The sequence below is a fragment of the Balaenoptera ricei genome, chromosome X (genome assembly GCF_028023285.1).
Source record: "Balaenoptera ricei isolate mBalRic1 chromosome X, mBalRic1.hap2, whole genome shotgun sequence".
NCBI lineage: Eukaryota > Metazoa > Chordata > Mammalia > Artiodactyla > Balaenopteridae > Balaenoptera > Balaenoptera ricei.
This window is the reverse complement of record NC_082660.1, coordinates 61,149,350-61,166,610: the sequence shown is the minus strand read 5'-3', so window position 1 is coordinate 61,166,610 and position 17,261 is coordinate 61,149,350. Positions and strand designations below refer to the sequence as shown.

Below are 17,261 nucleotides of genomic sequence, written 5' to 3'. Positions count from 1 at the left end.
ATAAATGCTAGCAAAGACATGAGCCAGGGTGACGGGATAAAGAGAGGCCTTGCTAAGGTGGTGACTTCTGAGCTGAGCCCTGAAGAGCGAGAAGGGGCCAGCCGTGCAAAGAGCCTGGGAGAAAGTCCCAGGCAGGACCGAAACTAAGGCTCCAAGGAGGGCTAGAGCCTGGCGTGAGCAAGTGGTAGAAAGCAGCCCGGAGAGTAGTGAGCAAAGGAGAGAGAAGTATGTGGAAGCTGGGTGATGCAGTCTCGTTGGCGGGAACAAAGTGCTGACGCTCACTTCATTCTGGGTGTGCTATGAAGCCAGCGGAGGAGTAACACAGAGCAGAGTAACCGAGTAATGTAGGCAGGCCTGCACTCCCAGGGTCCCTCCAGCTGCTGTGCGTTCAGAGTAGAGGACGGAGCACAGAAAGGAGCCTGCAGCACTAGGCCGGGCGAGCGGGTCACACCGATGTGGCAGTGAAGGCGGTAGGAAGTGGATGGATTCAAGATATGTTCTGGAGGGAGAAGGGACTTGCTGGAGGGTTAGATAGGTGGACAAAGGAAAAGAGGAACGGAGGATGATGCCTGGATGTGGGGCTTAAGTGGTGGTGGTGCCATCAGGCGGTGACATCTGAGACGTCTGTCAGACAGCTAAGCAGAGATACTGAATTCGGAGTCGAAGAGATGAATCTGGAGCTTGGGACTGAGGTCTGGACACAGAGGCACTGGGGAGTCATCAGAATATACATGGTACTTGGACAAGGATCTCCTGGGAGAGAAATGTCGAGCGAGAAGAGGGGCCAGGACGGAGCCCTGGGACACCCTAACAACTAGGAGCAGTTAGAGGAAGCCGAGTCAGCTAAGGAGACTGAGAGCGGCAGCCAGAGAGACAGCCGGGAGAAGAGGGCATTCTAGGAGCTGGAGTGGCCAACTATGCTGAATGCTATTGAGAGACTAAGTCAGGACTGAGAAGCGACCGCTGAATTTGACCACATGGAGATCCCCGGTGAGCTTGACAAGGGCTGTTTTGTTGGCGAGGTAGGGATGAAGCCAGGGTACAGTGGGGGTGTGGGAAGAAGAGGGGAACTGGAAACAGCAAGTATGAACAACTCTAGAGAAAAACAGAAAAATGAAGGAAAGCAAAGAAATAAGGCCATGGGGAGGGAAGGTGAAAGCAGGGCTGCCAGGGTGCACCCTCCATGTTGCATCTATGTAAATAGCGTTCTCAGAAACAGTACAAAGCAGATGTGGTGGTACAAAGCAGCGGCCCGGCTTGAGACACGGTACTTTAACACATGGGTGACTGCAGAGCTTGTGAGAGCTGATAAGCATGCAGGAGAGAGGCCAGGATGGTGTAGGAGGGAGGTTGTAACTACGGGAGCAGGGCCAGGGTACGCAGCTTCTTGTGTGGTTGAAGAAAAGATCTGAGGGACCCCATCTTCCAGCTGAAAAATGGAGGGATAAAGCAAGTTTGGGGTGGGGGAGGGGGAGCCATTGAGTGGCCTTACCTTCAAAAAGCTGAGCATACTGAGGGAATCCTGTCGCTCGGAGCCACCTGCATGCTTTTTTGGCCTCAGCTTCTAAAACAGATGAGGGGGAGAGAGACAGAGAAAGGAGATTAGGGGGTGCTGGCGCCAAGCCACCCTGGTGTGCGCCCCTGCACCTCCAGTAGGGAGGTACCTATAGCTCTGGTGACCTAGCAATGACAACAAAAGTACAAAGGGGCTGGCACATTCACTCCATGTCACAGCTAGGATTTCCCCTCTGCTCCCCAAACCCTACTCCCGGGATGTGCTGGGACACCTCTCTTATGCTTCATTACCTGCCTGTCCCAATCCCCCTCCCACTCTCCCACCCCTGCCCAAGAACAGGACCACCAGCAGCAGCAACTCCCAGGAACATCTGGGGTCAAGGAATACTGCCAGGGGAAGGAACCATTGCTGTGTCTTCACCTCCCACCACCCCGGGGGAGCTACCCCCTTCCATGACCCAGGCAGACCATCCTAGTACAGCTAGGGATACACAACGTTCAACAGCTATTATTCTCTCCTATCATCATACCTAACATTCCCCAGCACTCTGGTAAGCCAATCTCATTTAACACACACCATAAGCTGTGCAGATTTTAATATGCCCATTTTACACATCTCCAAACAGGCTCAGAAAGGAAGGGCTCGTCTACAAGTCTCGCACTTGACAAAGTACAGTGCAGGGGCCGGAGTCCCAGCTCAGTCTGACTCCTGCTCAGGGTTCCGACCTCTTCTAACATGGCAGCTTCACCAGTGCGCTCCCTCCCCAACCATTCACCAAGTCCCAGCCCTCCCTCCCCACAGGGCCTCCCAGGACTGTTCCGGCACTCTCCCGTGGCTTGGCCTCTTTGTGGCACAACTCAATGCTGCTTGCCAAGCTGACAGTGCTGGCCTATGGGAGTCTTGGAGGGCAATGGCTGGGTTAGCCTCCCACCTCTGCTCTGAGAGTGCCTGGCACAGGGTGGGGCACCCCTGCCAGCCTCAGTGGAGACTTGCAGCTGGACTGAAGCCACAAAGGAGGTCCTCCTGGCCATGGTAGGCTGAGTACCTGCAGCAGAGCCCTGGGACTGCCCAGTTCCCTACCCAGGTGGTACCAGGAAGCAGTGGGGCTGGGAACATGGGACCTGGCATTGTGGTTGGGGGCACAGAGAGGCTGCTGGCTCAGCAGAGCTTCTCGGCCCACGGAGTCCTGCCCCCAACATTTCTTCTACTTCCTTAGTGCCTGTGACCAGGAGACTCCAAGGAGACTGGTGGGATATCTCCAAGACAGGAAGAGCTCTCTCCCCAGTGCTCTCCCACAAGGAAATCCAAGATGAGATTCTGGCAGCCAGGAATCATAAGTGAAAGGACAAGAAGGCATTTCAGAGATGCTGGGTGGGTAGACAAGGGAGGGAACAGCGCGGGAAGGTGCAAGTCGGTCAGAAGAAACAACAGGCTCCTCAAGGGTCGCACACTAATGAGGATTCGATGGGGAGAAGAGAAGGCTCTGAAGCTTCTGGAGCCCCTGAGGGCTTTGGGGGCAATCGGGTGGGGCGGGGATGAACACTTGTGCATTTCTGAAAGCATGTGCGTTGGTCGCTGCTGTCCCAGCATCTGTCTCTGCATGTAACTGTAGCCAAGTTTGCTCATGTCCACGATCCACATAGATCAGCATGGGACCATGAACCAGTGCACACTCCCCCACAGGCCCCTCGGTCTGTGCACGCACCTGCACCTGCATCTGTGTGCACATGCGTGTGTTTTATGTCACTACAACCTTCTAACCTACGATAGAAATCTAGGAATCACCAGGACCTCTGAGAGGTACTGGAAAGTGTTTGTTCCCACAGAGCCCAGCTAGCAATACCTCAGCCCCTCTGGCAGGGGGCAATGCAAGCCCAGGAAATGATCCAGGTCTCTAGGCCGGTGATGATCTCGGAATGTGGTAAAAGTAGCCCAAAGGGACTTCACACCATCCCAGGCAGCATTTGAGGGACATGGTTTTGCTGCTAGGACAGTTGAGCCGGCTGCCACAGCCACTTCCCTGTCTCCTGCTCCTACCGTGCCCCCGGGAAAAGGCCCATCCCTGTCCTCAGAGCCCCTCCAGGCAACCAGCTCTCCTTTCCTGTCATTAGGACAAAGGGGAGGTGCCAAAGGAAGGACCAGGTCCGAGTTTCCAGAAAGGCAGACACAGAAGGAGACAGTGACCTCTAAAGGGCCACAGGTCTAGAATGGCCACCCAAGGCAGGGGAGCCAGTCCCCAGGAACAGGTCTGCATGTCAAGAACACACCCTTGAAGACCACTGCAGCCCTCGGTCACTCATGGCTAGAGGCAGAACAAGGAGGACGAGGGGGAGGAGAGAGGCATCTGACTGCCCTTCCTGAGCCTGGAGGTGGCGGAAGAGTGCAGTGATGAAGTCCTCATCTTACACATCTGTGCCTCCTGCCTGAGTCACAAGTCCCGTGGGAGAGGGGCAGGCTGTCCACTCCCCTAATGCTCGGCAGCGGCCCTGGCCAGGGTTGGTGGGAAGGGGACCAGCTCACTCAGGTGGGCGCCAAGTTTTTTCATTCCTATGTAGAGGCCTCTAGCCCCTGCTATTCAAAGCGTGATCCCTGGACCACCAGCACGGGCATCACCTGGGAGCTTGTTAGAAAGGCAGAATCCCAGACCTACTGAATCAGAATCTACACTCAACTAGGTCCTCAGATGACCTGCATGCACATTAAAGTTTGAGAAGCGCTGGCATAAATCACCTAGCTCAGGGCTTTTCACCCTTGGATGCACGTTAGAGTCAGCTAGGAAGCTTTGTAAAAATACCAATCCCCTGGGGCCCCGTCCCCGGAGGCCCGTTTAATTGATCTGTGCTGAGACTCTCCAAATCAGTATTTTTTAAAAGCTACAGTATGGACTGGAAAGGGCCCAAGGGACTTTACCAAGCCACAGAGTTAAGTGTCACAACTGGGACTACGACCCTGATCTTTTCATTCCATGCCCAGCGTTCTTTCCACTGCATTATGGCACCTTCCTTCAGATGCCAGATAAACAAAGGGCTTAGACTCAAAGGAACCAACTCCAGGCCCCCAAACTTTTTTCTGCCCCTTCTGGTCTAGTGGAGTTACAAGTCTGAGTTCCAATCCTGGTTAGTCACTAGCTCTCTGGCTAGCCAGTCACTAGCTCTCTGACTTTGGGCAAGTTGTTGAACCTCTCTATGACTCAGTATTCTCCTCTGTAAAATGAGAATAATAGAATCCACTTCTAATAGCTACTGAGAACATTAAATAAAATACCGGAGAGAAAAAGCACCTGGCACATTGTACCAAGCATTCAACAGAGAGTTCCTTCCCCACACTGACTGACGGGTCCCAAGGAAAAAGAGAAAATGGGAGAAAGAGACTCAGCTAGTGTTCTCTTCTGGGTCTGGAAAGTGGCTGCATCTATATCTCTGTCAGAATTGGAGCCAGATGGCTCAAGGAAGTGAGATTAAGAGGCAGAAGTTTCAAAGAGGCCACAATAGCTCCAAAAGACAAAGGAGCCAAGGAGTTAGAAGCAGGGCTCCGAATGAATCCCCAGCAGCCCTCCCTGGCAGGAATCTGGAGAATGTAATGGGTTATTACCCAACAGGATGTCAGGGACATTGGCTCCTGACAATACACCACCTCGTGGAAGGCTGAGAGGCCCTGAGGCTCCCTCCCAGATGGAGCAGTCAAGGACGTAGGTCTTGGTGATTAAGGGCTGAGCTAAGGTGCTTTGCTTTGTCCCTCCCGCCCATCCCAGCCTGCCCAGGCCGGGGCCAGGAGTGACCACCTACGGCCAGGAGAGTCAATCCACCTGGGGCTGGGGCCCAGGCAGCCCAGACTGAGGATTGCCTTATGTGCCTGGCGGGAAGAGTGACACTGGGCAGGCTGAGGCGAGTGATGGAGGAATGTCTGTGGCCCCTGGTCCTGCCTCTGTGTCCAGATGTGCAGATTCCAGCAGTTTCAACCACTATGTTCTGCAGGCCATGTGCTGGCCAAGGCTAGGGTGATATGCCAGGACAGGTCAGGGACAGCACTCAGCTGGCACAAGCTGCATTCCACTGAGATTTAACCCCAGACTCTCTCCCTGGGGAGGAGCCCAACTGATCCCCTTAAGGGTTGGGGGAGACAACATACTAGAAAGCTCCAGAGTCAAATCAGGCCTCAAGGGCCACACCCACAGGTCTCCCAGAGGGAGTGACAAAGAAGGAATAGCCGAGCAGCAGCGGATTGTCTCGGGGGTCAATGACAATATCTACACCTATACTTCCACAGGCCACGTCCAGGGATCCTCTTAGCATGGCACATTTTTCTATGCAAAGATGGACAGAATGAGGAGAAATGCAGGCCTTCTGTTTTTGAGAAATGCTACATGAATGAGGGAAGAGTTTATGCACCCAGGAAAAGGGCAGCAATGTTTTCCACTGAGGAAATACAGTAATGCTCAAAGATGATAACTGAGTTGGAGAAAAAGCTTTTTCCAATCACACTGACTCCCCCACTTGCTGCCTAAGTCATCTTAGGCAAGTTGCTTTACTCTCTAAGCTTTGGTTTCCAAATCTATAAAATGGGGACTAACAACTTTCCTGCCTACCTCTGAGGTTACTGTGTGCATCTGGTTGGCTTCTGTCTGGTTTTGAAAGCAGCTCTATGAAAGTTATCATCAGAGAGGGCTGTTTTGTTAAGACGACTTGAACTTTGTATTCACAGTCTTTAAAGTCCAGTTCAGATTGTGTCCTAGGTGTAAAGTGAGAAAGTAAGTGAGCTAGAAGGAGAATAAAAGGCAATGGGCAACAAAGCTGCCAGAGCTCAGGCCTCAGCCAGCCACTCTCTTCCCTCACCAATCCCCCCCCCCCACTTCTCTTCACACCACTATTGGGGAACTCAAGCCCTTTACACCTTTTGGTCACTCAGTGGGCTGTGAGACAGCTGCTGCCCAGGGCCCGGTTCAGCCTGCTCCCTCCCAACTCAAAGTCCAGCTCAGGCCTAGGGACCAGGCAAGATACAGGGCCCAGGACAAGCAATGGGCAGATGTCACAGAGGCCCAGATCAAAGTGTCCTTGTTACTGCTGGAGCAGTCACCTCTCGACTCAGGCTACACATTATAATCTGGGGAGCTTTAAAATGCCAGTGCCTGGGCTCCGATTAAATCATGACCCATTAAATTAGACTCTTTAGGGATAGAGTTAGTTTTTATGTTTTTGAGAGCTCTCCAGGTGATTCGAAAGCACAGCCAGGATCAAGAACTGCTGCCCTAAACAGACATGACCAGCTAAAAAGCCACAGCATAGGTCTTTAGGAAGATTCTAGCTGGAGGCTATACTCAGGCCCGTTCTCATCACTGGCCTGTGTTCTCTCTGGGCCCAATGAACAGTGATCTGAATGCATGTGGTAGGACAGGAGAGGGCACATCTGTGGGTGTTTGTGAAGGTAACTTATTCAAAGCTGACTTACTCCATGAGGCAGCTTTCAACAAACGTGTTGGTTTCCTTTCCCTTACTTAGTTGCCTATTTGGAAAGGTGTCTCCCCCGTGGCCCTCACCGCAGGATGGGTGTCTCCAGCGTGATCTCTCTCACCTTCAGTGAACCCAGAAGGTAGAGCCAGTGTTCAGAGGGGTAAAGAAAGACCTGGGAGGCAGCTGTCTATGTGACAACCCAAGTTCCGAAGGTGGGCTGTGTGAGGCCAAGCTGGTAGCCAAAGTAGGCAGAGGGGCCGCCTACCACTCCAGGTCCTGCTGCTGCACCTGGGAAATGCCAGGTTCTGGCAAACAGCTTCTCAGATCATTTCTCTTGGTTGATGCAAGTCTCAGTTCCTCTGCCCACCCCCACTCTTAGAGAGGGACCCCGCTTGAGGAGGAGATGTTGGCCTTCCAGCAGAGGGCTCATATCTCAGTTGGCCCCAAGTGCTCACGACCAGCTCCTTCCACCCTCCCATAAGGTTACACTAAGGGGCCTTGGCCACGAGAAGAGTGCCCACCCAGCCCCGAGGTGGTGCTTCATTTGAATTTGCACAAAGGGGTCCTCGAGTTTGGTAGTGACCCTGGCATAGGTGCTGCCACAGGTGACCACCTGGCTATGCCATCTCTCTCTCTGGGGGACTGAAGGAGAGGGGTCTTCACAAGGGCCGGTACTAAGAGCTGTCATGGATGCCACGACTGCCAAGCCTTCCCCTCCTGACCTTGAAGCGGACATTCAGGGGGGTCTACCATGCACTGTCCGCTGGGAGGTCAAGTGCACCCATCATCTCTCCTGCTCCTGCTGCTCTTAGCTGGAATCACAACTTTAACTAGATTGTTCCAGGGGAGGGAGGGAGAGGGAGGAAGGGAGACTGAGACCAAAATAGCTCTCATGCCACATTCCAACCCTCGCAGGAGGGGAGCCGCAGCAAGGGCTGCCGATGTCAAGCGGCCGAGCTAGGCAGTGCTGGACGCTGACCAGCCTCTGGCTTGTTAGGTCAGAACTCGGGGCCCCTGCTGCACCTGTTCGGATGCAATCCTTGGTCTCTCATCTGGAGCTACGGCGGGATGACAAGGCCCTGGGCCCATGTGAGCAGCACTTTTGGAGCCTCCCCATCACAAGTGGGGCACCACCGAGGCAAAGGGCCCAGGAGAATACAGTACCGTGGGACTGGGTGGCAACAAAATGAAGACATCGAATCTTCTTGCTCGCCAGTAGCAGGTTCACACATGCGGCCCTCCCTCCTTAACACTCCATATCCATGTCATGGCCACAGGGCCACAGGGATTCTCAACCAGAGACAATTTTACCCTCCCCCCGGCCCCAGGAGACCTTTGGCAATGTCAGGGGACATTTTTGGTCATCACGACTGGGGGAGGACGCTGCTAGCATCTGCCGAGTAGAAGCCAGGGATGCTGCTAAACATCCTACAGTGCAAAGGACACCTCCCACAATAAAAGAAAGGCTGACTCCAGACCTGAAGTGTGAGACCAGGAGGGGCAGTTCCCTTCCACCTTACCTGGGGGCCTCAGGTACCTCCAGGCATCCCCAGCCCACCTTGGGGATGTCCTGAGGACTGAGGTGAAGAATGGATACAGTGTTCACTGGAGGTCCCTTGTCTTTGGACACCGTGGACCCCTTGCAGGGTCAGCCAAGGGGACGTGACAGTTCTCATTTTTGGAGTTTTTATAAATATGGAAGTGACACAAGGAACCCTCCACTGTGTTCCCACACACACACACAAACTGTGGCCTGAGCTCTAGTATGCAGCTGTAAATGGGGGAGGGTCATGAGGGCCCTGTGGCTAACCCAGACCTCTGGCTTGCTGGGGCTGCTTGACAATTTGGGTCCAGGGTTGGCCCAGCCTGTGGTCTCCTAGGCAAGCACTTGATGTAGCAGAGCCAAAGCAGGCAGCTGACATTCCTGCTTGGCCCAGGGCTTCCTTGTGAAAGCGAAGGTCAAAGCTGTCACGTGCTCTGCTGCAGTGGCTCCATTAGCTTTCTTGCCCTCAGGGGATCCTGTCCCAGGTGCTCTGACAAGGTCATGGTGACAAGGAAAGACAGGTGTTTTAATAATCCACGTGCTACTCCATCACTTCCAGTCTGGAGCCTGGAGGCAAGAGATGCCAGCCTAACCGGTCTGGGGCAGATGGAACCGCTCTCCACTGTGGTATGGGTGGAAAGAATATTGGATTGAAGGTCAGGAGAACTACATTCTGGCCTTAGCTCCACTAGGAACTTGTCGGGTGACCTTGGGCAAGCCAGTACCTCTGTCTAAGTTGCAGTTTCCCCATCTTCTAATGGCCACTCACCAAAATCTAGACCCGGAACAGAAGTATGTGTAATTGGCAGTGGCTGGCTCGGTAGAGAGGGGAGCCTCTCCTGCACGTTCTCTTCTGGGAGACTCAAGAGAGGACCCTCTGTAGGGACCAAGAACAAACCCATCTTTCCCTCCTAATCCAGCTCTCCTGATTTCCTGCCTCCAAAGGCACCAAACATCGAGGCTTAAACCTCCAGTCAGCCTGGTCTGTCCTCTCTCCGCTCGTGTATTTAGCCACCAACTTCCATCAATTTTTCCATCCAGTGGTCACGGTTTCCCATGCCCAACCATGCCCTAGACTCTCATGCCTGGATTACTTCAGCCCTGTAAGTTCCCAGCCTCCAGGCTCTCCTTTCAACAGGTCGTCCTGCCAGCTTCTTCTCCCAAGAGCCCAGCTCTGACCTGGCCACTCTCCTACTCTGCAACCTAATGGGCTCCCCACTGCCCACTGCCCACTGCCCAGGGCAGATGTCAGACTGTTTTCCACCTCCACACTCTAGACCCAGCCTGGCTTGAAGCTGCAAATTCCTATTACTCATCAAGATGGAGGTCAAACACCACCTCCCATGAAGCCTTCGTTCCCTGACCTCTCACCAGCCCCCTACCACCCAATGGCTTAGTTAAATTAAGTGGCCCCCAGGGCATTTCCCGTACCTTCTTGGCAGCACATAACTCTGTCTCCCCCATTCAACTGGAGCTCCACCGCACTGGGGTCCTTTGGGTCTCAGTATCCCCACTGCTGTGTGGTATGGGCTACTGAATATTCTTGCAACACCTAGATAAGAAGTCCTGCTTCCCAACTCAACAGGGTGCAGACCTCCGACTGCACCCCCTCCTCTGGTATCCCCATAGTGAGGACACAGAACTGAGCACACACCTGCGACCCAGCAGACTGGCTGACTGGCAACCCACCTTGCCCCAGGGCAGAAACCACATAGCCAGGAACCAAGACCCAGAGATGTGAGAAGGGAAAATGAACTCTGCCTGAGGGTGGAGGCATTCTGGCCTCAAGGAGCACTTAGTTCTCCCATCCCAAGCTCCCGTGAGGGCATCCAAGCTCACTTGAGAGAAAGGCTATGTGCCATCTCCTGCTTCCCTTTCCTGGCCTGCAAAGTCTTGGCGCTCGCCCGTTTTGACCCTGGGCCACCACATCTACATCCCACCCCCACTTCCTAGTCCCACTTCCCTTTCCTTTTGCTGAGGCCAAATATAAACTCCCGTGCAGGAAATGCCTTGGAGGAGCCTGGCCCCACCCTGAGATCCAGAGAAAATTGTCTCTGACAGAAAGGAAATGGGCTTGAGAGAAGTAGCCTCCTCAGGTGGGGCCTGCTCTCCCTCTGGAAGCCAGCAGACACAAGCCCGCCCCGGAGCCCCGCAGCAGCCAAAGGGAGGGCCAGGACGAGGAGCACAAAGGAGAGGGTCGGGGCAGGGGTGATGACAGGCATGGTCAGGCCATGGTGGGGTGAAGGGAAGGAGAACCCAAAACAGTGGTCTAATGGCTGTGCTAAGACCTCGGAGCATAGAGGTTCTGGGGTACAGTGAGTGGGAAGAGTAACAGGCTAGTGATCTGAAGACTTGGCTTTTAGTCTTGGCTCTGCTACTTCTCAGCTGTGGCTGTGATCATTATTGATAACAGTATTTATGATACTAAATGTAATTATTAAGAACAATTCATAATAGACACTAATATTTACTGAGTACTTACTACGTGCCAGACCCTGGGCTAAGGACCTTACACCGATCGTACCGTATAAGACTTAACTTCTCTATGTCTCAGTCTCCTCATCTGTCAAATAGCGTTACGATCATAGTACCGACAACATGAGGTATTTGCAAGTATAAAATGAGATAATAATAATAACAGCCAAAGAGTACAAGTCATCATTATGTCCGAGACATTACTTTAGGTACTTTTTAGATGATTTATGTTACTGAATCTTCACAACAGCCCTGTGAGGTAAATGCTCTGACAATATCTCTATTTGACCAATGAGAAAATTGAGGCCCACAGCTATCAGGTAATTTGCCCAAGATCAGCAGTGAAGAAGTGGTGGGCCAAGATGCACATCTAGGCAGTCTGGCTCCAGAGTCAGAGCCACTAAGTTAGAATCCTCCTCATTAAATAGGAGAAATCGCCTAGGCTATAGACACAAAAAACATATACCAGGGTTTTTGCAGTATGAACCCTTAACCTGAAGTAAGTTCAGAGTAGTGGAGAAAGCACCTAATCATCCCATATCTCTTTGGTCTCCACAACAGCCCTGTCCAAAGCAGGTCTGCCGCACAAATGGGAAAACTAAGGCTATGGAAAGGTCAAGTGGCTTCTACTGGACTACGGATGGAGCCAGGAGCCTGCCTAAATACCCACTGCCCTCCTGTTGATCTGTTCCCATGTCAGCCTCCCCAGGCTCTCCCCTCCAAATCCACTCCCCCTTGGTTGTGTACTTATTCAACCACTATTACCTGAGCACCTACTCCACACCAGGCCCTATGGTAGGCACCAAGGTCTGAAAAGTGAACAAATGTTGAACTCTCCTGGCGTACTTGGCCAGAGCTGCTACCACGCCCATCCTTCTCAGGGAGGCAGAGGCTAAGATGGAATGTCCTCTGAAGCACCCCCTGGAGCTTGTTTGGAGGCAAGTAACAGAGAATGAGCTCGAAAGCAATGGAGCTGGCAACTGGTACAGCCTGAGGGAAGGACGCCTGCAGCACCCAAGAGCCCTGAGGTGGGAACACTGTGGGGAGGACTAGAGTTTCCAGACAAAAGCCCACCACATACATACCCAATTTTAGCACGGGCCACACCAGCTGGAGGGCTCACAAAAGTGAATCCAGACAGCCTCCCGCCTGCCCCTAACCTTCTAAATAATGCAACCTGGTTGTGGAGATAGCTCATTAAAATGTCTCTTCTCCCCCTGATGCCACCCAGCAGCCTGCTCTCCACCCTCAGTGCTGGAAAGTGCTAACCAGGCAGGCCTGCTGCTGACATCGGAACAACCCCCAAATCCCTCCTGCACACACTCCCCCACCCCAGCGCAGCTCTGCTTTAGAGCATGGATACCCAGCCCTCAGTGTTTTCTCTCCTCTCCATCTGTCCACCTCGGGGGTCCGGGAGCAGGCAAGGACCTGGGGACTGTCTGCACAGCAGTGACTGATTGCTGGTGGGTGCGGGGAGCAGTCAGGGGTAGAAGGGAGACCCAAGCTTCGGGTCTTGCCTCCCAGCCAGGCACCTGGGAAAGGCAAGGGGGAAGCATGACACAGTCACTAAGGGTGTGGGTGGTGGACTCAGACTGCCTGTGTCCTGATCCCAGCTCCATCATTCCCGAGCCGCTGGAGTGACCTCGAGGAAGTTCTTCTTTTAACCTCTCCTTGCCTCGGTTTCTTCATACATAAAATGGGGGTGACGACAGCAGTACCTACTTTGCTGAATTGTCATGGGAGCTAAGTAAATTCAAATGTGCCAAAAATTGAGAAGAGTTCACTATTATTCTTGGTGTTATCATCATTACTACAGCCTCTTGCAGTGTCATAAATGCCACTAAGGAGGCCAGAGGAAGGGAACCCTGTAGGCGGGCATGGCCAGGAAGAGCTTTTCGGGAGGAGGTGGAATCTGAAGTGACAGAAAAGTCCAGACCTACGCCCAGGACGTGGCAGGTTTGCGCACAGCATGTCCCCAGGTCAGTGAGAAACAGCAAAGTGACAAGGTGGCAGAAAGTACTACTAAACAACAATAACAGTGAGAGTACTGTTTATATTATTGGATTTAATATTCAGCAACCCATGAGGTAAGTACATATCTCCATTTTATAGCTGACAAAATGGAGGCTCACAGAGATTACGTAATTTGCCCAAAGTCACCCAGCGCTGCATTATACCAGAGTCCCCACTCTTCACCATGACACTCTCCTGCCCCAGGCGCCGTGTGTACACTTCGGGGGCTGTTTTGCTTCGGCTCCACTCTGGCCACTTTCCCACATGCCCCTCTCTGTTGTTCCCATTTAGAAGGCCCTACTCAGGTGAGGGCGGCTCAGACCAGATGCTTGGGGCAAGGTGCTCCCCAAACTTGCTGCCCCTGTCCCTCCTGACTTGACTTCAGCCTGGAGCAGAAAAGGTGGCTGCAAGTGCCTATCTCACACCTCAGACAGGCCTGCCTTTGGCCAGCCCAGATAAAGGACAGGAAATCCTCAGGCACCTCCCCTGGAGGTCACTCCCTCTACCATGGGAACAGAGTTGCAGCTTGGGCAGAGGTTCCTCTGTGGTGCGGAAGCTGCCAAGTCAGCCCCAGCTGCCCTGGCTGCCGAGTGTGGTTTGGGGGAAACAGGGAGGGCTGAGCGTCAGAGACCTGGGTTCCAAATCCTCCCTCCCTGGAGACTGTGCCCTTCCTCTCTCTGGGCCTCAGGTGGGGATCAGCCAGGATCACACCGGGGGGCTCACACTGTCTATCTGACTGGGCTGCTCTGAGAACAGAATGGGATCGTGGAAGTGAAAGTGCCTTGGAAACTTTAAAGAAATGGGAGGACGTGTCAATGTCATCGTCATCAACTGCTAGAGGCGTGGCTGAGTTGGTGTTTCTCCCCGTCTGATTCACCCTTCTAGGCCCCACTGTGGGCACGGCTCGGACTCATTTCCAGTTTCGATGCTCCTTAAAATATCCCCTTCCTCCACCCCCCGACCAGCTCAAGAGGCAAAAGCAAGTCACAGGAAAGCGGGCTATACGGGCAGCCCCCACACAGTACCATGCAGTCGGCCCATCCCAGTGAGCACCTCCTCCCCTCAGGCTTGCCCTCTGCTGTGGGAGCACTGAGGAGAAGGCCCTACCCTCCCAGGGCACCACAGTCATGGGAGCTGGCTGGACCGGAATGACAAACAAATCAGAGAGAACCGTATGAGGTGTTTGCACCCACAGGACTCCTGGGGTTCAGAATCTACCTGAGGTTCTGGAGTCAACCAGGAAAAGGTAATGGAGAAGTCTTCTGGAAAAGTTCAGGCTACAGAAAAACAGACGAGAGTGAGGGACTTCCAGAGCCCCATTTCGTGCCCCAGAGGCACAAAGGGTAGCATGTGCAAAGGACAGTAATGAGGCTGGGAAGGGGACTGGTCCCAGGTCCCCTGAGGGGCACTTGGAGAAGCTGAGGCTGTTTGGCCTAGGGAAAACACAGGGGGACTTGGGCTCTGTCCTCAGACATCTACAGATCAGAGAGAACAGATAGGGTCTAAGTGGTCCCAGGGGGCAGAGCTGGGACTCAGGGGTAAAAGCCATAGGGAGACAGAGATCAGCTCAACATCAGAAAAAACTTTTGGAGATTACATGGATGTAAGCAACTGCCTTGAAACATTGCACTCCCAGTTATTGAAGATGGGTGACAGGAGCTGCACAAGTACTTGGAGGGGGAAGACCCGAGCTTCAGAAAGAGAGTCAGACCCACTGCCCTCTAAAGGTTCTTCTTCCCCAAGCTCTGCCTGCTTCCTACCTCTGGGGTACTGTGGGAGAAGCATAAAGGTGACTGGAGCTGGCTAGGCCCTCGGCTGATTCCCACAGAGACCTGGGATCTCAGGAGCACCTTGGGCTGCTACTACCCAGGGGGAGCAGGTCACTCATTAACTTGTGGCTGAATGGGTCAGAGGGTGGCCACCTGAGACAGATGGAAACATGAGGAGGGGCGAGAGAGCAAACTGTACAAAAGCCCATGCTCAAGGAAAACCCAAGCTCTGGCGGTTCAAGGCCCGGCCAGCCCTAACTGACCAGCCGGCTAAGAGTATTTAGTGATTGGCCCTGGCAGAATTTGAAGCCAGCTCACCTTTGCCTTGTGGATAAGAAAATGCTCTTGACTGGAAACGCATACTCTCATGGCTAAAAGGAAGCCTGGGAGACCACTGAGTCCATGCCATGGGCCCTGCATTTTAAAGATCTAGGCCCAGAGAAAGCAAATGTCTTCTCTGAAGTCACTCATGGAGAGGTAGCTATAGAGAGACACAACCAGAAGCCAGGTTTCCTGACCCTAACGTAGGCCCACAGGGTTCACTAAATGTTGGTTCCTTCTCGTCTCACTGAAACTGCAGAAAGCTTCTTGTGGTCTAGAGCTTTCTAAATTGGGCCTGGGTCCTAGCTTGACCCTTCCCAACTCCCACTGCTTGTCAAGATACAGGTTCTCTGAGGAAGGTCTCCTCCTCCACTATGGAGGTCTCAGGCCTCGTGTCCCAGCCTGGTGTGAAGGGACCTACAGCGGACTGAAAACAAAAACACACAGCTCCACCCCACCCCCAGTAATGGCAAACCCTTTGGGTGGGCATTTCTTGCTCTTTTAGACTTTCAGATTGAATCAGGGAGTCAGCTGCTCCTGGAAACACCCCAACCCCCTTTTGACTCTGATGCCTAAAAAAACCCAAAAAACTCCTACCCCACTGTCCATCTGAATCCCTATTAACTCAACTCCCTGCCCCTCTCTATAATACCACCCAAGTTGCATATGTGTCCTTCAAGCAATGTGAATGACTACTTCTGTTTGCCCAAGGGAAAACAGAGGAGCAGAAGTTTAATTGGCCCCAGAAGTTCCCATGACTGAATGTTCGTTAATGTCCCCTTGGGGGAAGGTAAGGGCTCAGCAATGGGGTCCCTTTAAGGCCTGGGGTGGACAAAGAGTTAGTTAATGGCCATCCCTAGAGGTGACTTTCCAAAGTGGTTATTATGTGGCTCAATCATTAACCAAGCAGTGGCAGGACCCCAGGCTTGTTGGAAAGGAGCCACTCCTTTCCCAAGGACAGCCCAAGAGCAGGAGGCTCTGGGGCAGCGAGGCCTGGATGAGGGAAGCTCTCTCTCGGCTCCACACAGGGGTGGAGGAGGGCTGGCCCGGATATGGAGGAAGTCAGCACACCCTTACTGGAGTGGGAGGGAAAAGCGAGACAGTGAGGGTTTTTATCATGAATGAGAGAGGAAGCTCCAAGCTGGGTCATGGTGATTAGATGACAAGCTGGGAAAGACGCTCATCCTGAATGCATCCTGTTTTGCTCTGAAATGGAACTGGCCTCAGGGGCCAGGGGCAGGGGAGGGGCCAGGAGGCAAGCAGCCTCCCAGGAATTCTCCCAGGCCTGCCGACCTCAAGATCCTGGGTGGCCCTGGAACTGGGGAGGCCAGCAAGAGAGTCAGAACTCTTCATTTACCACTAGAGAACCAAGGCACGCATGTACTTTCCACAAGAAGCCTCCACAAGTCAGCCTTGGGAGCCCGAGCCCCAGAGCCAGAGCTTCAGAGATGGCAGCAGGCACTGTAAAACAAGGGGATAGGGCTCCATAATCCCTCCAGCTCAGACCTTTCCTGGGCCTCTCTTTCAAGGTTCAGCTCAAATGTCACTGCCTCTGTCAGTCACCTTCCCCTCAGTCAAAAGCCACTGCTCCCTGGTCAGGCCTCCCAGGGCAAAATATCCTCCTCAACAATTGGAAATATGAACACTGCTAGGATATTTGATGATATTAAGGGACTGTTTTAAAGTGTGATAGTGGTGCAGTGTCTATCATTTAAGTCCTTATCACTCATATATATATATATATATATATATATATATATATATATATATATGACTATTTAAAGATAAATCAAAAGGTGTCTGGGATTCATGTCAAAATAACAAGAAAGAGAACGAAGTAGATGGAGGCATATACAGGGAAGGATTGGCCATGGGCTAACGGCTGTTGAAGTTGGGTGACGAGCACATGGGACCTTATTACATTAATCATCTCTACTTTTATGTATGTTCGAAATTCTTCATAATAATTTTTTAAAGCCCTCACCGAGGTAAAGACTTAGTGTGTCATGTATCATTCATGCCACTCACCCCCATCTACTAGATGGTAGGTTCCGTGAAGGTGGAGGTTACACTTTGTGTCCTCCACAAGACCTAGTACCAAGAATTTAATGGCTAATAATTTATATAGCACTTGGTAGTTCACCAAGCACTTAGCCATGGATCCTCTTGTTTAATCC

At 52.7% G+C, this 17,261-nt stretch overlaps 1 protein-coding gene across 5 annotated transcripts in view; it reads right to left on the bottom strand.

The window, feature by feature from the left end:
- STARD8 (StAR related lipid transfer domain containing 8) overlaps positions 1–17,261 on the bottom strand; it is a 39,275-nt gene that overhangs the window by 11,894 nt on the left and 10,120 nt on the right. For 2 of the 5 annotated variants that reach the window (XM_059909891.1, XM_059909894.1), the window contains exon 2: positions 1,493–1,564. Coding sequence is in view for 1 of the 5 variants with exons in the window: in XM_059909892.1 (XP_059765875.1) it covers positions 1,493–1,564; positions 6,102–6,171 (142 nt within the window). In the remaining 4 variants the exon portion in view is untranslated. Of the gene's footprint in view, positions 1–1,492; positions 1,565–6,101; positions 6,188–17,261 lie in introns of those variants that run through there. The other 3 variants (XM_059909892.1, XM_059909893.1, XM_059909895.1) reach the window with 3 other exon arrangements.